This window comes from Leopardus geoffroyi, chromosome A1 (genome assembly GCF_018350155.1).
Source record: "Leopardus geoffroyi isolate Oge1 chromosome A1, O.geoffroyi_Oge1_pat1.0, whole genome shotgun sequence".
Lineage (NCBI taxonomy): Eukaryota > Metazoa > Chordata > Mammalia > Carnivora > Felidae > Leopardus > Leopardus geoffroyi.
The window spans coordinates 197,988,019-198,015,890 of record NC_059326.1 but is presented as its reverse complement, the minus strand read 5'-3'; the positions used below and the strand labels follow the sequence as shown (position 1 = coordinate 198,015,890).

Sequence of the window (27,872 nt, the reverse complement as noted above, 5' to 3'; positions counted from 1 at the left end):
TTTCCCAAAGGCTGGAGCCCCATCACCTGGGAACAAAGACCTCATATTTGGTGTTTTCTTAATATTGGGAGCAATGAGACCTTCAAATCGTAGGCATTTATTCATTCATCTACTTACTTATTTTTTTAATTTATTTTGAGAGAGAGAGAGAGAGAGAGACAGAAGCAGGACTCACCCGAAGCAGGGCTCGAGCTCACCTGAAGCAGAACTCGAACTCACGAACCATGATTTCGTGACCTGAGCCGAAGTCAGATGCTCAATCAACTGAGCCGCCCAGGCACCCCCGCCACTTATTGATTTAAGGACATACGCTGAACGTCCACCACAGCCCAGGAACCGTACCATGCCCTGGAGACACGAGGGCGGTGAGGACATCTGCACAGTCCCTGTCCTCCCAGAGCTCACAGTGAGGTGCAGGAGCCCCACAGGTGGCTGCAAAGTCACAGCCACAAGGAGGTGTTGCAGTGGGAGGTATTTGGGCTTGCTATGAGAGCATGTCACGGGGAGACAGGCGAGGTTGTACGTCAGGGTAGCGTGGCCCAGGAAACAGTGGAGACGAGGACTGAAGGGTGGGTAGGGGTTAAGCGGGCAAGGGGAGGGGGGAGGCCCACTGCCAGGGGAGCAGGTGGGCGCCACAAGAGTAGAACAGGCTGAGCGTCAGTCCAAGACGAGCACGAAGACTCGGGGAGGCTCCGCAGCCCGTGGACGTCGGTGCTCAGCCCACAGCAGCGGGAAGCTGGCCGCGGCTGTAAGCAGAGCAGGTGCAGGAGGACTTGATGTTTGCAAGAACAGTCTAGCTGTGGTGTATAGAATGGACTGGAATGAGTTTGGAGTGGGAACCCAGGGGTAAATTAGGAGGTATGTTAGCTTCCTAGTGCTTTTGTACAAATCACCACAAACTCATTGACTTTTAAAAGAACACAAATTAATTATCTTACGGTTCTGGCGGTCAGAAGCCCGAAATGGGTCTCGCTGGGCTAACATCAAAGTATGGGGTGAGCTGCGTTCTTTCTAGAGGCTCTAGAGGAGAATCCCATCTCTGGCCTTGGCAAAGGCTGCCTACGGGAGCAGTGGGCCCAACAGACAATCCAGGATGATCTCCCCATCTCAAGATGCAGAACTCAATCACATCTACAGAGTGCCTTCTGCCACGCAAGGTAATATATTCCCAGGATTTGGGGGTGAAGAGGTAGTCCTCCTTGGACAGCCATTATTTTATATGCCACAGATGATTTTCAAGGTGTCCAGGGGTGTTGGTGGCTCAGTGCTGCAGGATGGGGCGGGGGTGTTGAGAAATCAGATTGAGTATATATCTTGAAGGCAGAGCTGACAGGATCCGCTGATGCGTGGGACGTGGGGGTGACAGGGACATTCGAGGCACAGCACGGGTGAGGCAAAAGGTGTGGAGGCAGGACAGAGTGGTATGCTTTGTTTGAGGAATGGCGGATGTTCTAAGAATATATCCCACGGGGTGAGGTGGGGGTGCTGGGAAACGAGGCTTAAGAGGAAGTTGAGGTAGCATTATTGGGGGTCTTAAAAGCTAGGCTGAGGAGGTTGGGCTGAATCCTTAGGTGATGGAGACTGAAATGAACACGGGCTTCACCGTGGGAAATGGGACGGATGATCAGCCACGGAGACCAGTGTGGAAGCCCTCTCCTCTGGGAAAGACGAGGTCATGGGCAAGGACAGTAGCAGTGAAAGGAGAGAGAGGATCTTGCAAAGAGCGATGGGAAGGACGTCTCCATGGATTGCACGTGAGGACCCACTGAGAAGAGTCCCTAGCGAGCCTGAGTTTAGACTGGGCAACGAAGCAGGCGCCGATGCCGCTAATGAGGACGCCCCAACCACCCCGAGCCTTCTCTTCTCCGGTAGAGACCCCTCAGGTTCCTCAACACTCCTCACGGATCAGGGTTTCTACTCTCCCCGGCTCCTTGGTTGCCCCACTCTGGACTAGCTTATCTTTGTCACTTGAAAACAGATATCAGGGGGGACTAAGGGACCTTGGCCTCAGGCCCTCCCTCCCCTTGGTTATCAGTGGAGTCAGGATCAAAATCCACATTTATGGCCCAGGTGTCCATGTTTATACCGGCATTTATAACTGTTCCCAAACGGGGAGTGTTTCCTTTGTGTCCCCCTCGTGACCCCCCACCCCAAACCGTCAGGGGCTCACAACCTCCTAAATGCACTTCCTCACCCTAGGACGCAGCTGTGGCAGCAGCCCTGTCTCCCACAATCTGGGGGATGATCCCCATCCCTGCAGCGGGCTCTCCCTGGTCGGAGCGGAGGCCAACGCTAGAGCGCTCCCCTCCCATCTCCAGGGAAGATGTGACCGGGGACGGCAAGACGCTGTCAGGCTCTTACTGCCTGAGCTGACAACGGGTACTGCCTGAGGGAGGCAGGTGTGGCCCACAGAAGCAGAGGAAGGTGGTCCGCGAAGAGAAAAGAATGAAGTCGATGTGCAGTGCACGGCAGGCCGGAGACGATGGCCTTGGAGAGACGGAAAGAGGAGTGCTAATCCCTGCAAGCATCCCATTCCTTGTTTGAGCCCCAGCGAAGGCTGGTCAACTTCCTGCTCTGAAGACCTGTGACATGTCCCTGTATCTTTCCGATAGATCTCTCTTCATTTGTCTTCAGGAGGCGTGAGTGGATTTACAGCCTGTGGTAGACCCTCGGAATCCCATTATTTTAAAGCACGTGCTTCTTTCTTTCTGACAGAGCACATCTCTTAGTAGAGGCAAAAACGCTAGATGCATTGCAGTGAAGGGCGTGGACTGTGATCTTCTCCCGGTTGATAGGACCTGATGGTCTGTTAGGAGAGTCTGCTGAAAAATGTTTCTCTCCTCAATGAAAGACAAGTACAAGGAGAGTCTGCCTTATCTTCTAGCATTTGGTTATGGTCCATGGTTTGGGGAGGAGGATGCAATGTTTGGAGCTGTTGTAGCTATTTTGTGACTGTGAGGAAATCATCCTAAAATGAAAGCTATCGGGTTGAGAATGATAGAGTAGAAAGATAAAAAGCATCTCGATCCTGTATGCTGTTGTCAAATCAATGGATTAACCAACCCTGAAACTACCCAACTCTGGACTTTCTAGCCTGTAAAGGATAAATGACCTCCTCGCTTAAGTTGATTTTGGTCAGGCATTCTAGAATGTCCTTGCAGGCCAAAGTGTTCTAAATGATGTAATGTCCACGCTGCCTGTCTTCCATGTCTATGGTCACTTCCCATATTCTGCCACATTCAAATCCTACCCACCCTTAAAGACCCAGTTCAATATCCAAAACCTTCCTTCCGGAAGCTTTCTACACCATCCATCAGCATTTATTGTCTGTAGGAATACAAATTATCTGATGGTGTCTGACTGGACATATGTCTGGCCTCCTGACACTCGTGAAAGGGAGGGTCTATATCTTATTATAAGAAGCAACAGTCTTTCAGCCCTCTGTACCAGACCCTGCACTAAGTGCATTTAAAATATTGTTGTATTTAATGCTTACAATGACTACGATGTCAGCGCTATTATTTTATATATCTCCACTCCACGGATGAGGAAACTGAAACTCAGGGAGCTTAAGATTGGCCACAGGTCACTCAGCCAACAATGCACAAAGCCAGGATTCAAATCCACACGTGTTAGAATCCTGAGCCCTTTTTAATATTTGCTATATACCTCACAACACCTCACGGAGCGGGCAGAACATCATAAAATCTATAGAAATGGGATGGAATGAATGGGCTATAAAGGAGACCGTCCTCCCCAACGTTGCCTGGCATTTGTATTGCTTACAAAGCATGCCGGCAACTATTCTGTCCCTGATCCTCACGGTGGCCCCGTGTGTTGCACCACATTTGTGATGCTGCTTTCCTTTATTTTTATTTTTATTTTTATTTTTTTAACATTTATTTATTTTTGAGACAGAGAGAGACACAGCATGAGCAGGGGAGGGTCAGAGAGAGAGGGAGACACAGAATCTGAAACAGGCTCCAGGCTCTGAGCTGTCAGCCCAGAGCCCGATGCGGGGCTCGAACTCACGGACCGCGAGATCATGACCTGAGCTGAAGTCGGACGCCCAACCGACTGAGCCACCCAGGCGCCCCTCCATTTTTTTTTTTTTTTAATGTTCAGTGCCATAGCTTCTGGGAGAGGGGGGAATCCCCTCCCCATTTGGACACAGACCTGCTGTGGGTAGTTCTGGTTCTCAATCTATGGGAAGGACACTGAGAAAGCCCCCTTGGCATGAAAATCACCACATGGGCTGGGGTCGTTCCCATGGAAACACCCCAGGCAGAGGAGCTGGGAATCTGAAGACGAAAACGGGTATTTTCCAGCTGGTGGAGGACAGAAGGTGTTATGGACTAAATGTGTCCCAACCCCAACATGATAGTATTTGGAGGTGGGGCCTGTGGGAGATAATTAGGTTTAGATGAGGTCGCGAGAGTGGGGCCACCACGATGGGGTTAGTGCCCTCATAAGAGGGACAGGGACCAGAGAACTTCCTCTCCTTCCCTCTCCCCCTCTCTCTCTCCCTCTCCCGACCCTCTCTCTGCCATGGGAGGACTCGGTAAGAAAACAGCTGCCTGCAAGACAGGAAGAGGATTCTCGCTGGGAAATGAAACTGCTGGCACCTTGATCTAGAACTTTCCACCCCCCAAAACCATGAGGAAAGAGTGTTGTGTAAGCCACTCAATCTGTGGTGTTTTGTTACAGCAGCCTGAGCAGACTAGTACAGGAGATCTCACGGAGCCAACGAAAGAATGCGCATAGAGGGACAAAGAAACAGGACCGGTTGAAGAGATATGACCTTTTGCCTTTAAGTCATTAATTCAGAAAAACCTGAGGCCTCAGGAGAAAATGAACTACCAGAGGGGTGCGAACGACCATATGCTTCTGTGAATCTTTTACTAACAACGCTTCATTTATCCCTGGCCTCCGGGGACCTTAACTATCCAGAGACCTGACTGAGCAGCTTTTATTTGTTTGTTTGTTCTTTGTAAGGGCTTCTGAATCCTCAGCATAGTTATCACAAATGTGTGGACTTTTCTTAGTCTTCCTTGGTTTTTCACTCAGAGAATATTTAAACTTAGTTTGTATGTAACTCTAGAAAGCTTCTCCCATACAGGGCAGAGCAGAGCTTGGGGGACTGGGGTGGGATTCGCTATGTTAGCGGCGGCAGACCGACTGCATGACAAAACAACAGTGGATGTGTGCAACGAAGAAAGAAACATAAGAAAGTCGACAGACGTCAACACAGCACAACCCACAGGGGCCACTTAGTGCAGAGGAAAATGTTTCAATCGTCTCTCTAGGCCATTAGTGTAGTAGGCTAATGTAATAAAGGAGAGTCAAAATCACAACTTTGAATAAAGTGGCTCAAAATTGATACTGGGGGAATCCAAATAAAGTCTGTGGTTCAGTTGAGAGTATTGGGAAGATGCTAATTTCCCGGCTCTGATGAACGCTCTACGGTTATATAAAACGCTAGCATTAGGGGAAGCTGCGTGAGAGGTATATGGGAGTGCTCTGGACTATTCTATGGATCTGTGTTTCCAAATGAAATGTTAATAAAGTACCACCAAAAAACCCTCTCATCCTGATTTAGTGACAATCATTTGTTTAGGAAAGATCAAGAAGGAGTTCACCGCTTGCAGCCAAGGGGATGCAGGATGAATGTGGACCTGGGATGACAGAACCTCCCAGGACCGTGATTTCATGAGCTGAACCCAGCTCTGTCCGGTGTTCCTCTCCCGCCGGCCTTGGGAAGGCTGTGCTCCCAGAACGGGGAAGAAGCTCCAACCAAAATTAAAAAATTAAAGGATATAAAATGAAATAAAACTCCCAAACCATATATTATCTTTGGCCTTCAGATCCATAGCAATCAAGGTCCAGGAGGAACTCCGGGCTCAGTGGAAGACAGAAGAAATAGAGACCAAGGCCATCTTGGAGGAGGAAGTGAACAGAGAGACACAGAGACGGACTCACAACACACACAGTGACAGACTTACAGAGCACGTTAGACAGGAACTGGTCTATGGCAGGAGAGCAGGAGGAAGCTGGAGACAGAGCAACAGCCACTTTTAGTGGAAACAGAAAACGGCCACAGATGAGGGAGAGCCAAGCAGAAGTCGCAGAGGAAGAAAAGAAAACACAGAAGTTAGTGGACGGGTTGGTGATCTTAGCCTCAAGGAGAATTCTAGTAGCCTCGAAGTGCCCTTAGGGGAGGATAAAGAGGGGAGCATAATTACTGCACAAGCTGGTTATGTCCCACTGTTTGTCTAAAAGGCACTTTTACAGCTGGCACCTCATGTGGGTCTCACGACAGCCTGGGAGGGTCACTATGCAAGTTAGTTCCTCAGTTTACCAAAGTAAGGACACGGGCACAGAGAGGTAACTTACCCAGGTAAGGTACCCAACTAGTTAACAGCTAAGACAGACTGAAAGCCAAGTGTTCTGAGTTACTTTTCATGGTGCCGTGGCTAAGGGATGTGCAGAAATGCTCCTCCTCGCCTTCCTCCTCCTCCTCATTGGCTGCCATTTATTGAGTACCTACGTGGGTCGGATCTCATCCTGCACCCTTTACGTGAATGACCCCGTGTGATATTCCCCACAACCTTGGGAGGCAGACAGTACAACCCCTATTTTCTGACGAGGAGCCTGACACTTAGATGCACTGTGATCAAGACAATCTGGCTCGTAGGGTGGCAAACGTGACTGACCCCAAGGCCCTCTGACTCATTAGCACTTGCTTCCAAAATCCTGGGTTGCCTGGGTCCCCACCCCTCAGTCAGATTCTGGGCCAGGGAAGCAATGAGGTTCTTTTTGCAATTGAACTCTGGGTCCCATTCCAAGAAGGAAGAGCCATCCATGGCTCCCTCCTGGTTCCCAGAGACATCCCAAAGCCGGGTACTGGGAAACCCCATGCAAATATCTAATCCCCGTCAGGGCTCTAGGCTCTAAAAGGCTCTCTCGACTCTATCCGCATCTTCCCTTAGCAAACATCACATTCCACTTCTTTTTTTTTTTATTTTTTATTTTTCAACGTTTATTCACTTTTGGGACAGAGAGAGACAGAGCATGAACGGGGGAGGGGCAGAGAGAGAGGGAGACACAGAATCGGAAACAGACTCCAGGCTCCGAGCCATCAGCCCAGAGCCCGACGCGGGGCTCGAACTCACGGACCGCGAGATCGTGACCTGGCTGAAGTCGGACGCTTAACCGACTGCGCCACCCAGGCGCCCCAACACATTCCACTTCTAATGAGACAGGAGGCCAAGCAGAAACCAGGGTCCTGCTATTAGGACTTTTATGGGCAATCTGATTAAAATAATTCACCATAAGTTAAAAAAAAAAGCACAGAACATACCCTCTTGGGCTCTCTTGTCTCTTCTTTAGCTCATCTCCTGTGATTGTCTATGATGAAGAATCTTTGACAATATGGTTGCATATATATGGCCACTGCCTCCATACAGGTGTCTCTGACCATCTCAGTACGGTAATCCCTTTCCTTCTTGTGAAAAAACATCGCACTTCCTGCTTCTGTAATTTATTTGACAATATAATCTGCCCTCTGACAGCCCTTGATGTAGCTTATTATTAAGTGCAACCTGTACGTACATTTAAGTGGAATGTTTCTAGATAAATTGCAATCCTTTTGGGGAGAGAAACCACAACTCTTTTCTCTAGCACCGTCCAGCATTTTACTGACCATTATTAACCAGGCACTGCTGGTTGAGAGGCAAACGTCCAGAATTCTAATTTCAGTTCCACTAATTAGTGGCATCTCAACCTTAGACCTCCCTAGGCCTCAATTCCCTCATCTGTAACATAGAAATAAGCAAAGCACCTCGCTCAGCAAATTACGATGAGTGGTAACTGAAGGGGCGCATGCCCCTTGTGCGCTCCTTGCGCCTGGCATGGCGCGCCTTAAACATTAGCCGGTGCTACTCGAGGCAAACTTTAAGCGAATGACGTGATTAAATGGTAACTCGGACCCCCAACTTTTTCTTCCTTCAACTGGTTCTCTCTAGCCCTTCGTTAGTGCAATCACGTGCCTTGGTATCTTGCACTGACAAAGCTCCCTAAACGTTTACCGGCGGAATATATGGAATATTCTGTGAAATTCTTCAATGTCAATAAGGCAGATGCTGCCATGAAAATTTAAGAAACTCAGAAACGTTCACTGGGCCATCAACAATCAGCTGAAGACTTAGGTGTCTGGGTAGCTGTTGGCCAGACGTGCTTTCCCGGAAATCAGACCATCAGAACCCAGCCACTCACACACTGGAAGCCATGGTGCATTTTAAGCAAGAGCAGTTGATACTCCTCCTTCACTCTGGGTCTTCCAGCCACAATGCTGTGCTTCCAAATATTGGTGTAGGGCTGGGATTACACAAAAGGACAAGAGAACCGTAAACTATTGCAAATAACTAATATTTGAGGTGTGTGTGTACATATATTGTGTATATATACATCTATATATCCTCAATAATTAAATTTTAACTACTCTTACACACTTATTCATAACTTTTCCTTTTTTTAAGTGCAAGCGACAACATTGCTTTTCTTGGATATAACCCTTAATGAGTCCAGTGAGTGAACTTTCGAGAGTGCAACGTGTAGGTAAGTTTATAGACGTATCTGAACATATTGAGCCAATTCTGGCCAAACACAAACAAACAAACCAAAAAAACCAAACCCCAAACCCCAAACCAAAACCTTTCCTTGTGAAAAATCTCAGAATAGAATAGAATTCTTACAAGCACTTTTAATGTGAGATAAAAACTTAGATTTTCAGAAATTTTGGAATTTGTTTACTGAAGACCTTATCGACTGCCACTGTCCACGTCAACCTTGCTGAATTAACAGTATGGTCTTCCTGTGACCTCTTGCTGTTTGCCATTTTCACTAGATGGAGGGATCACATAAAACCACGTCCACTTGAATCCGTGTTTTTATGTACAGAGATTGTTCCTTGCATTTGTATTGCAGACCATGGTCTTACAAAGCCCTTTGACATCCATCGTTTTATGTTGTATTCACCCCAGACCCATGAGGTTGTGTGAAGATGTGAAGGAAGAAGAAGTCACACACCCCCTTCCTCTGCCCAGACAGGGTGGGAGACTTTATTATTTTTTTTTTTAATTTTTTTAAAAAGTATTTTTATTTATTTTTGAGAGACAGAGAGAGGCAGAGTGTGAGCAGGGGAGGGGCAGAGAGAGAGAGAAAGACCCAGAATCTGAAGAGGCTCCGGGCTCTGAGCTGGCAGCACAGAGCCCGACGCGGGGCTCGAACTCTCGGACCGTGAGATCGTGACCTGAGCCGAAGTCAGACGTTTAACCGACTGAGTCACCCAGGTGCCCCCAGGGTGGGAGACTTTAGATGATCACACTAGACTATGCTGACTGGTCAGTCTTACCTTTCTTAAGTCCAAGCATGTTGGGTCCAGACAGGGCATTAGCCTGGCAGCCTGGGACAGACCCAGGAAGGAACACAATGTGAGCTGCTATTTGGATGGTGATGTGACGGGGTAGGGATTGGTTGGTGGTTAGCCAGCTGCCTGGCAGTAAATGTTAGGACACTCAAAGCCAAGAAGACAAGGCTTGGTGGCAGGCAGAGAGGCCCGGCAGGGAGCTGGGATCCTGGAATAATGACTCAGGGTGCTTTACAACACCTGGATAGCTCCCACAACCTGCTGTGACATTCTAAGAACACTGGACTTTTCTGATGAGCTCCACTCCTGTTACCCTTAGAGGAACTCTGTTACTTAAAAGGCTCTTCTCCACAAATATTGAGTTAATACCTTAAAATCATTGCCATAGACTCATAAGGGAAGACTGCATCTGGCTCAACATAGCGACCCCCAGGGCTGACCTCCCTGGGTAGGGAGGTCATATTGTCCTCGTCCTCAAACTGACAGTTCTAGGTCTCCTGGACAACAGGTGCAGAGGAAGTCACCCAGCTCTTTCTAAAGCAAGGCTGACTGCCACAATCAGAGGCAGATCGTTAGCTTTCGCTGGTGTGGCAACTCCTTCTCTACAAAACGCACTTCCAGTTACTCTGCCCTATGTATCAGGGGCAATGCTGAAGCTTCTTAAGAGTCACTTTCATGGGGGCGCCTGGATGGCTCAGTCGGTCAAGCGTCCGAATTCGGCTCGGGTCATGATCTCGCAGTTCACGAGTTCGCACCCCGCATCGGGCTCTGTGCTGACAGCTCAGAGCCTGGAGCCTGCTTGGGATTCTGCGTCCCCTCGTGCTCTCTCTCTGCCCCTTCCCCGCTCATGCTCTGTCTCTCTCTGTCTCAAAAATAAGTAGTCACTAAAAAATTTTTTTTAAAAAGTCATTTTCATGACTCTTGCAGAGACAGTATCAGGAAGCACATCTCTACACGCTGTCCAACAAGAGTCTATTTGAATCTACTGCCTTAAAGAGAATCTGAGCCACGGCTGATTTACAGCTAAAGTTGGTCGGAAATGACAGAGACTCTTCTCATGAACGAACTTTGAAATGTTACCTATTTTTATAGTTACGAACTCACACTAACGCTGTACCGCTATGAGCCTCACAACCTGCTTTAAACCCCGCTTTGAGGGTGCACTTTGCTCAAATGCGCGTTGGCCTCTGGCCAAAACTAAATAAAATACGGCTCCAATCTGACCGCACCAGCTCTGTTGTCAAAAATGTCCTGGCTCATCTCACACTTCCTCACGGCAGGGTATTACCGCTGGTCCCTCGCGGCAGACTGAAGTCTGGCACATTCTGAAGCCATCTCTGTCCTGGATGGAACCGTTAGGAGGGTGTTGGCTGCTGCTGCTGAATTTCACTCTCTGCAGCACCAACAATGAGGTCCTGCGGGGGGGGGGGGGGGGGGGAGGGGTTGTGTTCGTTTGGTCAGGGCTTTTTCCATTAGGCTTGGTCATCAGCAGTTGGCTGGTTACATACGCAGTCCTAAGATCAAATGGCTGGAATCCAATTATCCCAGCTTCCTGTCTGCACAGTCCCGCCAGGGAAGAACACAGTCCTGTTTGCCTGTCTTGTCAGGCTCCCAGGATTCAAAGTATATCATTTGGAGAAAATCAACAAACAACAGACCGTCAGATGTTTTAAGGGAGAATGAATGTGGCGTGGAAAGAGGAAGGGCCGGTCCAGGATGCAAAAAGCTACCTGATCCTTATTCTGCCTCCTCCCGGCTCAGTGTCCATCCTTTTGCTTCTCTGAGCTTCAGTCTCATTTGTTAGAGGGGGATCGTAACACCAACCACTGGGTTGTTGGGAGCTTCTGGTAAGATGATGTACGTAAGAGAGCTTTGAAAATTCTAACGGTGAAGGTGATGGTAGTAACGAGGTGAGCCGACGTTTACCGAGGGTCTACTGTGAGAAGGGCACCGTGCTAGGTCTCTAAGAGACGCTGTCTCATTTAATACCTGCAAATATCTCTTGGAGAGTTGGTGATGACAGTAATGATTTCAATAGCAATGGCTAACATTTCTGAAGTGTTTATCATGGACCAGCCTCCAGTCTCAGCTTAGTATTCATATTAACACGTGTAATCCTTGCCTCGTGTGCAGTGAGTACTATTATCATCCTTTCCTGACGTGAGGAAAATTAGAGACAGAAGCTGACTAATTTGCTCAAGATCATGCTCCAGTAAGAGGCCACAAGGAATCAAACACAGGCATCCTTATTCTAGAACAGGAGTCGTCAACTTTTCCTAGGCAGGGCTAGATGTAAGTATTTTAGGTCATTTTAGTATTACGGGGCTGACTTCCTTGGGCAGGGACATCATATCCTCCTCAAACAGCCTCTGTCGCTTATCCCTCTTCTCCTTTTCTTTTTCCTTTTTTTTTTTTTTTTCCTGTCTACTTAGTTTTTTGTTGTTGATTTTTGCTTGTTTTTATACCCTTTGCAAATGTAAACATCATTCTTAGCTCAAGCGTCGTGCAGAAATAAGCCGATGGCTGGATTTGGCCCACGGTACTTTTTGCTGACCCTTGCTTTAGAAATAATTTTACTTTTACAAGTACAAAAACTAAAGCTCACGTCTTTAAGTTACTGAAGTTAGGAAGCTAATCTAGTTTGTCTGCACCCAGAAACTGCCAACAGTTTTCACGTGTGCTATTAAAATGTAAGGTACTATCACTGAGTTAGGGATGCTGTACTTATCCCAGTCAATTTCCAAACAGAACAGGCTTTTGGGGGCGCCTGGGTGGCTCAGTCAGTCACATGTCCCGACTTTGGCTCAGGTCATGATCTTGTGGTTCGTGAGTTTGAACCCCGCATTAGGCTCTGTGCTGACAGCTCAGAGCCTGGAGCCTGCTTTGGATTCTCTCTCTCTCTCTCTCTCTCTCTCTGCCCCTCCCCTACTCACGTGCTGTCTCTATCTCTCAAAAATAAATAAACCAAAAAAATACTAAAAATATTTTTTTAAAAAAGAGAACAGGCTTTTTTTCCCTCTTGGAACAGACTTGGGGACATGCCAGCAGTCAGAGATGTAGCAGACCCAGAGCCTAGCACAGTGCCTGACATACAAATTGCCACTGAGTGAAATCATTCTGATTTCCAACTGGATTCAGCGAATCACCAAGATCTCAGCCATTTTCTCAGACTCTTCCAGACCTTGCACTGGAGTCTGTAAGTGAAGGCAGTGACATATTCCTTCATCTAGCTCTTGGGGAATCTGTAACAATTTATGAGATAACTGCCACAGAACTATTTGGGGGAAAGAAAGATGTTACAAGAAGAAATACGATTTTTACAATAAATTGCTGTATAGACAGCAATGGCACTGGAGGTTGTATGTGAAATAAATACCTCACTGACTGGAGGCAGGACAGGGGAAAAGACTGTGACCTTATCAATATCATCGTATCCACCAATATAACCTCCCATTAAACAGGGATTTTCGTTTTAACCTTGGGTTTCTCCCTCAGAGAATAAATGAGTTTCTTGGGAACGTATCTAAAAATCTGTGCACACGTCCAGATTTTTAGGGGAAAGGCCACAGATTTTACTTGGCTCTCAAAGGGTTTTATTATGCCTTCAGTGTTAGAACTACCACAAATTTTTGCAGTGTGGCTTACACGTGACGAGGGAAAGGGAAAGATGAAACGTTGTGGTATATAGTGATCAGTAGTAGGTTTTCCAGAATCCCTTGTCAGTATGATGCTTCATTAAGTTCTCAAGATACCCACTTGGGGTCCTACCTTAAGCAACTCGCCAGTTCCCCACTGGCACTGGTGTCTGGGTCTGCACATCCATCCAGAAGATTCATCACCAGTCCAGGCTGGCTGCAGTGACCAGCACTCAGGAAAGCCAGCAGGATAGAGCAGGCCCAGTAGGACAAGAGTCTCTTCCATTTTCTATTCAGCCCCACAGTGGGGCCCACAGAGACTGCCATGACAAGCCCTGAGGCTTTTTCCCCCATTAGTAGCGCCTAGCAGAACGCTTTGTATTGTTTACAAATACAATAATTGTACAAATTGTATTGTACAAATACAATACTCCTAAAGATTATTGCTGGTGGTGGTTTTACACCGAGATGGCTGTTTTGTTTGTGGGACTGACAGCATCCTTCCTGGGAGACTGTGGTTGTAGCCCCAGGGAATTAGGTACTGTGGACCAAGACCAGCCTAACCCCCTTAGGCTTCACAGACAAGGCTTCCCCGTGAACTAGGCCTTGGCTTTGACTGATAAGTGGTGGGAGAAAAGCACAGTGGGTTGCAGCAGAGCAGTGAACAGCCACATCTGGGCCTGTCGGAGAAGGCCATGGGCCTTGGCCCATTTGTACTCGTTCTGCCCAAGGTGGGCACCGTGTTGTGGGCACAGATGACATATTGGTGAGCAACTGTGAACCACTTTGAGTTTTTCAGAAATGTTGCTGAATAGGGCACATTTTCAGCAGATGGAAAATTGGGGACGATGCTGCTTTATTGTTTTATGTTTGTTAGTTATCGTGTATATATGTGTTATTTAAAAACGACATTGACCTAGACAGATGCAAAGGGAAAAGAATCAGAATATAGTGTAGTTACCTAGTACGAGATAATGGGGAGTGAGCTCTGAGAAGTGGCAGCAACACTAATAGAGAAATAGATAATAATTAAGATAATAATTAGTAATAATGATGATGATACTTAGCATTTGTTACCCCGTCCTATACATTTTAGTGTACAGTTTCTTCATTAAGCTCACTGGACTTAACACTTTTCCCCTGGCTTTATAGTTTTGGGGACCATTACCTTTTCCCACCTAGTAACATGGAAGCCATCAAAGGCCAATGAACAAAATTGATTTATTTCTCTCCCCCCTAGAAGCACGAAAACCTTTTGTCAAGTGAATGAAAAACATGTGGAATCTGTCAAATAGGCTGGAACACTTGTTTCATGAGAAACTTGAGGTTCAGAGGGGTAAGTGGCTTGCCAGAAGTCACTCAGCTGGTGGCAGAATTCCAGGTGAAATCAGAATCCATGTTTTTGTTCCATCGCACAGGCGACCGCAAGTGAAACCATCAGCAGCAATAGGAAGGTTTGAATAGCAAATAAATGCCAGGAAATTAGAAAATAAATAGAGACTGCTCTCCACTGAGAAAGCTACTATTAGATGAGACAGAATTCTGGAATGACTTTGGCCTTTTGCTTTTATAAGCTCAATGTTTCCGGAAGGCTCTGTGTTGAGGAGAGGAGACGCAGTAACGAGGTTGACCCTGATAAGATTCCCCTTTCCTGGTTCCTTCCATTGACTCATATCCCCTGGACCAACTGCCCACTCACTGGCTGGCTGGGAAAAGAGGTCCCACCAGAAATGGTGTCTTGGCTCAACCAGCCAGGGGTTTTCACTTGAAATGATAAAGCCCTGTGGCTCAACTTCCCTTTCACAAAAGCCTTGGGAATGGATGATTCACAGTCTCGTCCGTGGCAAGTTCCTGAGGATGATAAAGAGATATTGCTACAGGCTTTGGAGGAAGAACGTGGGGTGAAGAGGGGGGATGGTCTGTGTTCTGGCCGAGAATTTCATCATTAAGCAATGGCATACGGGCCCTCAGCTGGACCCTGTTGACAAGAAGACCATATCCTAAAGATTATCATGCTAATTCAGGGGACCAAGGCTGGAATGAAATGACATAACCCCCTAATGTCATTGAATACTGAGAAAGACTCAATTGAAATGAAATTATCTGGTCTCAACCAAGTTTTTTTAAAAAACACAATAATGTCTGACCTTTCATCCAAGGCTCCAGACCAATTTAAACAACCATCCATCCAGGCTACAGGTTACCCACACACGTTACAAAATATCTTCTGATTTCAGAGGGAGTATCTCTTTAAATCTGATGGCCTTGCTTCTGTCCCTTTCCTTCTACACAGGCAGGAAAATTGAGTAATGATTCTCAAGATAGGCAAATCTGGGTTTGTATCCTGGCTCTGCTCATTATTACTTGTCCGACCTTGGTTCCAGAATTTAGTGTCTTTAAGCCTCATTTTACTTATCCATAAAATGGGGATTATCATATAAAATAACCATGAAAGTATTAATAAAAACTGCCAGTTATCTGCTTGGTGCTGTTCTAATTGCTACCATATACACAGTCTGATTTAAATTACACAACCTCATAAGTTAGGTAACATTAACACCTCTATTTTACTCATGAGGCTGAAACTCAGAGAAGTTAATTAACTTGCCCAAACAAGCTGGCAAGTTGGGACGTCAAGATTCAATCCAGTATTCAATCCATACTTCTTTTTTTTTCTTTTTATTTTGGGGGGCAGGGAGAGGCAGGAGAGAGGGAGAGACAGAATCCCAAGCAGGTTCCACACTGTGAACGCAACGCTCGACCCCACAGACTGTGAGATCATAACCTGAGTGAAATCAAGAGTCGGACGCTTGACCGACGGAGCCACCCAGGTACACCAGTCAATACTCTTTTGGAAGGTTAAATAACATATGTAAAGGGACAAGGATATACTTCCATATGCCAGGTGCTCAACAAAGTTGAGTCCCCTTACCTCTTGGCAGGTAAAGTGTGACTATTGCTTAGGAAACTCCTGAATTGGAGCAGCTAGAGACACTTAGGTATTCTGTGGTAAGACAACCGAAAGACAACTCCACTTCCTGTCTCTGCTCATCACGTTACATCTTCTCTGTCTCTGCAACCAATTCCCCACACCATCCACATCTTCTCCTGCACGGTGGCCACAACCTGCCCACCCCCTTTCCAGATTAGACGACCGACAGAAACACAACCACCTCCTGCCACACTCCCCACTACCCCACGCCCGGTTTCTCAACACCTTTTCCATAGGACTCTCCGTGTGGTTTCGGAATTTCAAATTCCACGGAATCCAGAGTAATAACAGTAACAGCTACACCTCAGGGAGCGCTTCCTATAAGCCAGTGACCATGCTTCACTATTTATGAGCTCGCAACAACACTCTGGGCGATGCATCATCATTATCCCTGTGGGAGGAAGCAACGGAGGCTCAGAGAGGCAGGAACTTGGCCAAAGTCCCACACAGTTGGCAACTGGTAGAGACTGAGTGTAAACCCATGTCCATCTAGTGGACAAAGCCAACGCTTCTCAATTTATAGATGGCAAAACTTAAGCCAGAAAGGGGCAGGGACGTGTGCAGAGCCACACAGCCAGTTAGTGACAAAGCAGAGACAACAGGCCACATTTTCTGACATCTCTTGAGCATGCTGTATCACGCCTTAGCCTGAGCAATCTCCCCTTGCCCATTCCACATCCAAGGTCTGGTCCACCCATCATTCACTCTGTCCTCTGGGCTGTCTCAGTAAATGGTGAAACGGTGGTGCCCAGGGTTCTCTGGTATGTCAAATAATTCAAGCAACTTCAGTCTGATTCCCACGCATTCTACAAAGACAAAGCTTTAAGCTTAATTTCTTTTTCAATAGACAGACCTGAACCAAAAAAAAAAAAACAAAAAAAAAAAAACAAACAAAAAAAACCCTTGCCATAAATCAGGAAAATAATGGTATTTTAAAACTCGAATCCTTTTGCTACTTGCAAGAAATATGACAAACATCTTGATTTCGCTCAAAACTGTCACAGAAAAATTTTCCTCTTATCAGGAGGCTGCAGCTTTTACAGTGGGTGGAGCATTAAATGGTAGAGCAGCATAGGGATTTGGACGGCACTGCCGATGCTGCAAACAATGGAAAGCTCCAAATTCTTCCAAATGAGTAAATTCAATGAATTTATTGGACAGCTCCAGTGCATAAAAACCTGTGTGGGGCGCGAGGAAAAACAAAACACGATCGGTAAGAATTGGCCACTGTCTTAAGGGAGCTCAGGAATCTGGTAGGGAAGCTTGGAATGTATATAATTAATGAACCCCACAGGAAAAACACAGACGACCAAATAAAATGCTCTGGGGTTGGAACAGGTCAAAAACCTCATGCTGTTCTACAGGCTGGGAAAGATTTCAGGTAGAAGGTGTTATCTGAGAAGTACCGCGTAAGGGAGGTTGGGAGGGGATGCCCAATGGACAGAACAGCAGGACCAACAGCCTGACGGTGAAATGCAAAGCAAGAGTAAGGGGAGGGGCACCTGGGTGGCTCAGTCGGTTGAATGTCCAACTCCTGATTGTGGCTCAGGTCATGATCCCAAGGTTGGGGGATCGAGCCCTGTGCTGGGCTCTGTGCTCAGTGTGGAGCCTGCTTGGGATTCTCTCCCTCCCTCTCTCTCTCTCTCTCTGCCCCTCTCCACTGCTCATGCTCTCTCTCTCTCAAAAAAAAAAAGTAAGGGAAACGCAGAACATACTGTTTGCTTTGTAGGAATACAGAGGAATAACTGGAGGTAAAACTGAACAGTAGGTTTGGAAAAACTATGCAGAGCCCAGAATTTGGTAGGCGATGGAGAATCCTTGAGGGGATCTGATCAGGGAAAGAACATGCTCCCGGTTGTGTTTCAGAGCCAAACGCCCCGGTCCAGATGAAGATAACATCAGTTGTAGAAGGATGGTGTAGGATGATGTCAGGAAGGATGGAGAGAAGGAAATGTATGAGAAAAAAAAAAAAATCTGATTATATAACCAGATCGAATTTCCTCTTATTTCTGATACAATGAATAGTTTTCATAGGAAACCACTTTCTGGCTGGCCAAGAATGGACTTTACTTCTAATTAGATGGTATTTGGAATTAGTTTACTTGAAACCAATGAGGAACCACTGTATAAATGCATCTTTACTTGTTTGGACAGCCTACACTCCATGGAGAAAGAAGGGAGGCAAAAGGGGAAAGATGCACCAGAGGAAGATTCATCTCTTTCAAGAACAGTTCTTGCTGCTAAAGAGAAAAGGCCTCAGGGGGGTCAGTCTCTCAACAAGTGACTTCGGGGAGAAAGGCTAGCCTCAGCAGGGGTTGGGACCCATTTCTGGCTCCAGGCAATCTCTGCGTCCTTTGGGAAATTTCTGGTTAATTTGTCAGCTCATGTGGGATGGGAAAATGATACTTACCCTTCAGGGTTTAAATTTTTTTTTTTTTTTAACATTTATTTATTATTGAGAGACAGAGAGACAGAGAGCATGAGCAGGGGAGGGGCAGAGAGAGGGGGAGACACAGAATCCGAAGCAGGCTCCAGGCTCTGAGCTGTCAGCACAGAACCCGACATGGGGCTTGAACTCAAGGACCATGAGATCATGACCTGAGCCGAAGTTGGTCGCCCAGCCAATTGAGCCACCCAGGCGCCCCACCCTTCAGGGTTTAATATAAAATGCTTCCCACCGAGCCAGTACAGAATAAGTAGCTGATGAATGGTATCTAACACTACTGAATTGCTATCAGCTTTTATTGACTTCTCTTACCCCATCTTCTGCCACGTTCCCCACGTTCACTACGCACCAGCCGCACATGCTAAGCTCCCTTCTGTCTCACTCTTTGTATTGCATTTCCCTTTGGCTGACAGGATATTCCCCCAAATCAACGCATGACAGACTCCTCTTTGGCATTCTTGTCCCAGGTCACAGGGCTGACCTCCTTGAAGCTTTCCTGGACTACTCCAGATAACATACACACCCCTGCCCCATCTCGATTTTTTATGTTCTTTATAGCACTGGTGAGTATCTAAACTTGTCTAATGCACCCACATGTGTCTCCTTGGTTATTTTCTGGCTTTCGACAAAAAAGCAGACATTCTCAGTATTATTTATTAATAGGCATCTGGCAACAGACCCCTGGAACATAGTAGGTTTTTGAGAAATTTCTGTTTCTCGAAAGAGTGTAGCATAGTTGGCAGATAAAATACAGTAAGTACTAAATCCATGTCAGTTCCTCCTCCTTGTGTAGGGCCAGAGAATGGCTGGCTCCAAAGTGAAGAAAGAAAATTTGGAAGGAAAGGAAGGAAGGAGACAGTCATCCAAGGCTAAGTCAGTCGGGTTTCTGAGGTCTCGTTCTTTGCCTGGACACAGGGGATGCTTCATAGGGGGTGGAGTCTCAGATTTTCCTTTTAGGATACAAATTTCAGGAAATGGGGCATTTCCTGTATGGAGAAAGAGGTTTTGCAAGTAGGTGGACAGGTGTGATTCCGAGGAAAATTGTCTGGCGAAATAGTTCACGGGAGTCTTACGAATGCTTTACAAAAACTTAGGATGGGGGGAAACCAAGTATCATCACGGATTTTAGAACAAAAAGTCTGACCCAGCTGCTTAGGGTTTTAGGCTGCAAAGAAGGCTCCTGCCAGGGATATCATTCTATTATAGAATAGATATAATATTGTATATTATAATCATTCTATAATAATGATTATGTTATAATATTAATGGGTAGAGATGAGGGATCCAAATCTACCTACTATGTTCCCCATTCTACTTTGACCTATGTGCAGTGGGGTTCCCAGTAAACTTGTGTATGACAAAAGGATTCTGATTTGAAAACCTAATTCTTGTCCACCCTCTGCATTTTATATGTAAGACGATGGAGGCCCCAAGGATTAAACAGAAGAGTTGAGATGAGTACCCTGCTCCTGAATGCTTATGGCAGTCTTTCCATTGCCCATACTCAGAAGAGATTGAGCCCGGATTTCATAGACACCTGCTCTAGGCCTGACATCCTAGTGGCTCCAGGGAAAGGGAGTTAGACTCCAGACTCTTGGATGATTTGTGACATCAAGGACGGTTTCAGTAAGGAAGCACATGCTTAATAACCTCAATCCACGACCTCTGGATATACAGGTGTCATGCTGCCTTCAATGGCTTCTATAGCGTATGCCCTGAGGGTGGCTGGGTGGGATTTTTCCCGATTGTCTGCTCTTGGGATGACCATGTCAGAGGAATCTGTCCTAGTGCATGAGGCCTTGACAAAGGTGCAGTAAGGTAGAAGCACATTATCTAAGGGTCCTGGGCTTCTGGTTTTACCTTTAGAGAACCCGATATTAGAGATGGAAAATTCTCCAGCTTCAAACACCCAAAGCTTCTAAGAGACAGGCTGGGCTACCAAAGTGACAGAGAAGCTCCACAGAAGTGAGTCATGGGATTGACTTCGGCATTTTATTATAGATTCAAAATTCAGTTATTAGTTTTGAGACTTAAGATTTCCCTCAATGTATAATTTATCTAGACATGTACAGAATGCATAAGTATAAACATATGTGTAATTTATCAATATTTATTAATAAATAGAATTTATCTATTACAAAAACAAGTCTATGTAGGTTCCTGTTTTTCCAAGAATGCATTGCTGGGAACAGCATCAAAGAGTAGATCCTCATCAAGTCGATGATGCTTTCCATAGAAACAGATTAGAGGGAGCCCAGTACCTTCAAAGCTTTTGTTCAAATAAATCATAAGTGTAACTGATAATTTCATAAAACCAAAGATACAACCATCATTAAAATTTATAATCCTTTGAAATTATAAAATTAAGTTCCATGTTCTATATAACAGGCCCACATATACATTACATGTTGATTACACAGACCACTCAGTGCATTATAAACTATAAGAGTGGCCCCACTTGTAATTCTACTTTCTTCAAAATGTAAACAAAATTTAGGTGGTTACTAAACAGCATTAAACCATAATTCACAATAATTTACATAGACTATCAGATTAGAAATAAAATCTCAGTTATCTGGTTCAGTAGCTCAGTATATACTTTATATAACAGTTTTTTCAGCTGCTCATTCATAATCAGTCCATGTTTGAGGTTTTTATTTTCACAGAATTTATATATATATATATGTGTGTATAAATAGCAGTTACAGGTTGGGGATAATTTCGATGACCCAGGTCGTTTTTTTCTCCAAATGAATGCTTTCAAGGCAAAAAGGCATTTGAATTTAATTTCATGTGACTTTGAGGTTCCATGAAAGTGAGGCTCATTTTTACCAAAATTAGTCTGTGGTCACCATCCCTCTCCACTGACTCCTCCACTTCGAGAACAACCATACTCCTTCAAGTGCTTGTAATGTACACAGTTGCAGTGTGGGTATGTGCAGTAACCAAAGGAGGAGGGACAGACGCAGAAGGAAGAACCCCCGAAAGGTGTTCCCTCGGTATTGTGTTTCACCATGGGAAGCTCCTTCTCTAGATTGGTTCACATTTTGGTGAAGAAATTCTTAGTCCTTGAGAGCCCAGGAGCATCCAAAGTAATCCAAAGGAATCGTGAACATACAAAATGGCATTTGATGACGTATGAAATGTTTCCACAAAAATGATCTTACTTATCTCCACAACAACGTTGCGAAGCAGGCGAGAGAGTTTCTTTCAGAGGCCAGCGAGGTTGAGGCGAGTCAGCAACGATTCAGTGCCCATGGCGCTTCTAGGCTACACGCATCCACACATCCGTGCTCACAGAGGCGACGGGCAGCACGCGCAGCAGTCAGAGCAGAGACTTTGGCTATATCATCGTGGCTTCGGGACCTTGGGACTCAGAACCTTGCTGCTCCCTCCTTTGTATTGTAAGAAACCAGCATCCTCAAGAGGGTGGTTGCCCCCCAAGTCCTGAATGTAGTCGGCAGAGAACAGGGACTTACAAAAGGAAAAGGGGTTGGTCCAGCCAGAGTCAAGGTGCCAGTTATGACTTTACATAAACTGTCTTCCTACTGGATGGGACGAGATCTCCAGTTCAATCTGATCTCCACTGATCAGCGAGGGTTCTGGTCTACAGACAGAACATTTCAGCATTGGTGCGATATTTCTCAACAGCATTCAGGAATTCTATCTAAAGGACACTGCTCTTTAGATGTGTTTTCCCTTTCCCTAAGGCAAGACTTTCTCCCCGATATAAGCCTTCACCGGACAGAGAATTATTTTTTTTTTTTGGCATCTGGGTGGTTTGGGGGCAATCTTCTCTTCCTTATTCTCTTCATTATTCCTTATTCCAGTCTCTTTGTCTTCTTTATTCCAGGCTCTTTCTTGTCTGGTTCAATTCCAGAACTAAAGTCAACATCAATGGAAATGATAACTGACACGTCTGAAGCAGCAGGATCAACATGTAGGATAAAGTCCCGGGGTGCTATCAAATCACAGCCAAGATCAATGTTAAAACCTCACACGGCTCATGTGACACAGTTGGGTTTATTGCCCTGGGACCTTTCCTCTGGGGCAGTTGGCAAGAGCCAAGGACTCAGCTCTGAAGAAATGACATCCAGGTTAATCTGAAGGGCAAAGTTGGCAAGACCATGGGTTTAGAAGGCCCAGATGAAGAGGGTTGCTCCTTTGAAACAGAGTCAAAAGGCAGGCAAGCCATGGCTTTTCGAGGTAGCTGACGGCTGTAGCAGCATCCTGTGGTCCTAGAAATGGAGAGGGATCTTGGCGATCCCCGAGTTCAAACTTCAGATCACGGACGTAGAAAGTGAGGCCCGGGAATGGAAGGGCGGGGGTCAAGATCTCACAGCATGTTAGGAGCAGAGCCAGGGCTGGAACTGGGGTCCCTGGTTCCGAGTCAAGCACTGTTTTCCCACCCCAGCACTGCTCAGTCCTGCCCTCCTGCACTTGGGGAGCTGTGGTGAGTGTCGCTCTTGTGCAGTGCGAGCTGCCCACAGTCTTCTCTGGGAGCAACAAGGCCAGATTCAAGGCTTTTAAGCTGCTACCGTGGGCTTCGCCACAAGTCTGTGGGAAAGATTCCAAAGTCTTTAATACACACTGCGATGTTGGCGGCCCTACACAAGGCTCTTTAGAAGAAGATGCCCGGTTCTAGTCCAAGAGGGAAGCAAGCATCTCAGAGCTGCAGGGCCCGAGGCCACGGCACGGGGGGAAGCCGTCTTCGGCCAAGCTGCAAGGGTGCCACAGAGACCGTTCTCCTCCGAGAGCCCTCTGCTCCCGTCTCTTCCACAGTACATAAATGGACACCGGACTTAAGGAAGAGGGAGGGGAAGTCTGCAGCTGACATGGGGGCTGGCCAGGAGGATGCACGCTTGGACCCAGACACCGGAAGGAAAGTGTATTGGTATCTGGCACAGCACAGGACGGGGAAGAGACAGCAAGCACTTTGAACATGGCCGTAACAGATGTGAACAAGCAAGTAACGCGTGCTTTTGGAACATGGCTCTGACCAAGACAGGCGTGGGGAGGATGTGTTCTGACAACGTCTGTGAGCAGACACAGCAAAGAAGGCTTATTTGGAGACATCTATGACTGAGATAGGACACAGCGAGCGATCGTGTTTGGAACATGAGAGAGACAAACCAGGAACACTAAGGGGACATACTGGGGACAACAGAGAGTGTGAGGCACGGGCGAGACGCCAGGAAGAGGGAGTGCTGGGGAATGAAAAAAAAAAAAAAAAATCCCTTCACAGGGGATCTCTGGAGGAGAAACCCCAGGCAACAAGGAGGTTGTCCTGTCCCCTGACTCCCTCCAGCGCCACCTGCTGAAGCCCCAGAGGAAATCCCTGGTGGCCGTGGGCTGCCTGGCGTAAGACACGGTGGAGAGAATGGCAGGTGCAGTCCCACACAAGCAGCAGTTTAGAATCTGCCCTTTCTCCGAGGGATCGCTGTCTTCTGAGTCACTGCCCCGGGGCCTAAGTGTCACTGGGCTGAGCAGCCACCAAGGAAGAAGTTGCTGGAGGGTGACAGTGACTCTCCCATTGGCCACCACACTCCACCGCATCCCTGGAGAGGGGAGATCATAGCACCTCAGAGTTGGAACGCACATCCCCGATGATCTCTGCAGGAGTGCCCCTTGTGCCACACAAGTCATTTACCCCCTACTCGGGAATCTCCACTGACCGGCCAGGCCATTATTATTTTTGAACAACTTTAGTTTTTACAAAGAACTTATTAACGTTCAGCCAAAATCTGCCTTCGTACAATTTCCACCCAGTGGAACTGCTGTGCCCTCCGGGGCCCACTCAAAATTCTTCCCTCTACTAATTACATGCTCCAAATTTTCTCTTCTCCAGGCTACACATTCCCATTTTCTTTAATAGTTCATTATATATTATGGTTTCCAGATTATTGCTCATAATGATCACCGTTCTCTGAAAACAATCCCTATCATGATGATCTCCCTTGACATATGGTACCCAGAACCAGCACAAATCTACACAGGGAGCCTGACTTGTATATATCAGCACTTTTCATCATCAGTTTACTTCTGTATGAATGTAGTCAACACTAACAATGGCAACTTGCTCTAGGCTTACAGGAAGCCTGTTAACAATTTGTATCTTTTTGACACAAAGAGCTGTCAATTCCTGTGGTTCTTTATTAAATGGGTGCAGTGTTTATTTATTATTTTATTCTATTTATGCCAAAATACAGGCCATTACATTAGTCTCAGATAAATTTCATTTTATAGGTTTGGTATCATTTTAGTCAATTGAGGTCATTCTATATTGCAACATTCAAGATGCGATCATTTAGCACCTGTTCCAACTAGACTTTAAGGATTTCACAAGCACACAGAAGATCAGATAATTTATTGCTACCTAGACCTTTCAGTTTAGTGTCATTCTGCCTTCTAGCTCTTTGGTCTTCAGGGAGGATCAAAAACAAAAACAAAACGACCCTGTTGATTAGGGCAGGGCTAAAACAGAGTTGTTTTGGGCACAGACTGCCTTCCCCGGGAACAGCTCACACTCAGTGGGCCTGAGAATAAACCCACCCATGGAAGGCTTTATCCAGGGCTTTGCAGAAATGAATCTGCCCCGCGGTAAATCTGTCCTCATAATGAAATTAGTTGGCATGAATTGTTTTTTTAATGAAACAACGCTGACTCTTGCTCACAAATCATTTGTGTAATAGCTGTCTTAGCATTTTGGTAAGGTCTATTTCAAGCGATGAGTCTACCGTTTCTGGAGTCTAGCTTTAGTCTTTTTTAAGAACTGGGGCAATATTTACTAGTCTCCCTCCAGGTTGCCCTCATTTCCCCCGCCCTCAAAAGAGCACCAGTCAGAGATCTTATCAACTAGCTCCTTTAATCCCCTGAGATAGAATACATCTTGGCTCAGAGACAGTTAAATATTTTTCATGAATCCTGGACGGCAACCTTCTCCCTATAATATTCTCGTCTTTCCGGATGGAAGACTATTCTTATTTCAATAGAATATGCAAGATTTCTTCCCTAAATATTGAGATCTAACTATTTCTGGATTTGCTACTTGCTCTGAACATAGCTTTGATTCAGCCTTGGCTATATATTCCTTCTTCTATGCTATTTTCAAGTAAAAGCTCTCTAGATAACTCAAGATGCAACCTCAAGTCTTCATATACCTCCCTCCATTTTTATGTCTTGATCACTAAACGTATCTATTAAAAGAAAAAAAAAACGAATACAAAGGAAGGAAGGAAGGACGAAGGAAGGAAGGAGACAAGGAAGGAAGGAAGGAAGAAGGAAGGAAGGAAGGAAGGAGGGAAGGAGACAAGGAAAGAAGGAAGGAAGGAAGGAAGGAAGGAAGGAAGGAAGGAAGGAAGGAAGGAAGGAAGAAGGAAGGAAGGAAGGAGGGAAGGAGACAAGGAAAGAAGGAAGGAAGGAAGGAAGGAAGGAAGGAAGGAAGGAAGGAAGGATTTCTCATTTCCCACTAGCCACATTTCCTTTTTTATCACACTTTTTATTTCCACCATCAGCAACAATAAAACCAAGCCAGGCATTAGGCTAAGTGTGTTATATATGTATTAATCTGTGTATTTTGTGCCCATTTAACACACGAGGAAACCGAGTTTCACAGAGTTTAAATAATTTTCCCAAATTTACTCAGTTAATAAATGGTAGGATCAGACCTTACATTTAGGTCATTTTTGATACCAAAGTCTGTGCTCTTAATTGTCCTGATATATTGTTACTCGTTGTCTCGAGAACTGTCATAGCTAAGTCTAGTGTTCACGTGCTGCTGCCCTAGCATTTCCTTGTCCCACTGTGACAGATTCCAGGGTAAAAGGAGTATGTGCAGGGGTTTGTATTGTATCTATTCCACCTGTGGGAAGCCTGCAGGGTGATGTGGCTCCTCCTTTTACTAAAACACAGTGCGACTGGGATGTTAACACAGGACTCGTTCCTGGAGACCCCTCCTGCCCCCTAAAAGAGAATCTTTGCCAAGTGGCACATGTATATTCCGTGATGGGGAACTGGGGATACAAAGCTGAAAAGGAAAAAAGTCCTGCAAAAGGCAGGAGAAAAGTCAGGAGGGCATAGTCAAAGAGAGGAGCTGGGTGAGGAGACAGCACAGAACGAGGACAGAGGACGGACAACGTGCAGAAGATAAGGGCTAACAAGAGCTACGGAGTCGGGTACGTGGAAGGCTTCAGAGCAGTCAGGGAGAATGGAGGAGGTTCTCCAAGAAGCGTTTCTCAAGGTTACACTGGCTCTCTCATACAATCCTTCCAGAGCGTCAGAAATAAAGATCGAGATGACCATGGAGCCACCGTTGGATGTCTGCTTTCCTATTCAGGCTACATGAATGCACAGAGTATTGCAAGGTGAACGGAAGCCAGAACGCAGGGACCTGGGAACTAATGCCTTTTTACCGCTCATCCGCACGTGCCTCCTCTCATGACTTACTCCCTTTCGTGTGCCTCACTTTCCCCATTCGCTAAATGAGGAGGAGGATTATCTAGAAGATCCTCTGTGGCTCTGACATTCTGATTCTATGAGAGGCAGAGATGGTGGGTGACAGATCCAGACCTTCTGATTGGGCACCAGCTGTGTGTGGGACTGTTCTCCAAAGCTGTGGCTAATTGCTTGAATTTGGCTTTTAATATCCTATTGTTAGTATCTGATACTTTATATTCCGTATGGAGGGAAGAGGTTTCGCTGGAAACATGGGGAGGCTAATTTTTGGTTTGTATTAAAGAAGCTGAAAGACCTCAATTTCTGAATCTGTGAAATCACCCTGCAAAGCTGTTAAATGTATCTGGGGAGGATGGGCTAGGACAGCCGAAATGCCACAACTTAGAATGCAGCGAGACCACAACTGTCTCTCCTCAAACATATGCTCAGGCAAAACATTGGCAGAGCTGCTCAAAATCCCTGATGGAAAACCTCATTAAGAAAGAACCTCCGACATTTTAACACACGAGTTCCTCAAGTGCCATTTCTTGTTTTGATGGTTTTAATAAAATCGCCTACGATGTACAAAGCATTTTCGTATCTTTTTCCATACTTAATCGTTTACACAAATCCATTAAGATAGGAGGGTATGGGGTTATCATTTCAATGTGAGAAGAGGAAGAAGGTCAATGTAGGGGCATGGGCTGATGGATGGGAGAGGGGGATCCAGGACTACAAATTGAGCATTCTGCCTCCCAAACTAGGAACCCTGTCCACCGGGGAATGTGGAAGTCATCTGTGTGCAGGGAAGAGTTTTGTGGAGAAGTTTAACATGAACAGTTGATGAAACAGACCTACAATTACTTGTGTTCCAGAAGAAGGAGACTGGCGAAGTCATCTTTCGCAAGGTGGTGTCCAGAGGTTATGTGTATCAGAATT

At 46.0% G+C, this 27,872-nt stretch overlaps 1 protein-coding gene across 5 annotated transcripts in view; it reads right to left on the bottom strand.

The window, feature by feature from the left end:
• HTR4 (5-hydroxytryptamine receptor 4) overlaps positions 1 to 27,872 on the bottom strand; it is a 176,432-nt gene that overhangs the window by 5,497 nt on the left and 143,063 nt on the right. For 4 of the 5 annotated variants that reach the window (XM_045437828.1, XM_045437832.1, XM_045437817.1 and 1 more), the window contains one exon: positions 20,471 to 24,058. The exons of the other annotated variant lie outside the window; for it this stretch is intronic. In XM_045437828.1, the coding sequence (XP_045293784.1) occupies positions 23,968 to 24,058 (91 nt within the window). In that variant the 3' untranslated portion in view covers positions 20,471 to 23,967. Of the gene's footprint in view, positions 1 to 20,470; positions 24,059 to 27,872 lie in introns of those variants that run through there. 5 annotated transcript variants of the gene reach the window in all.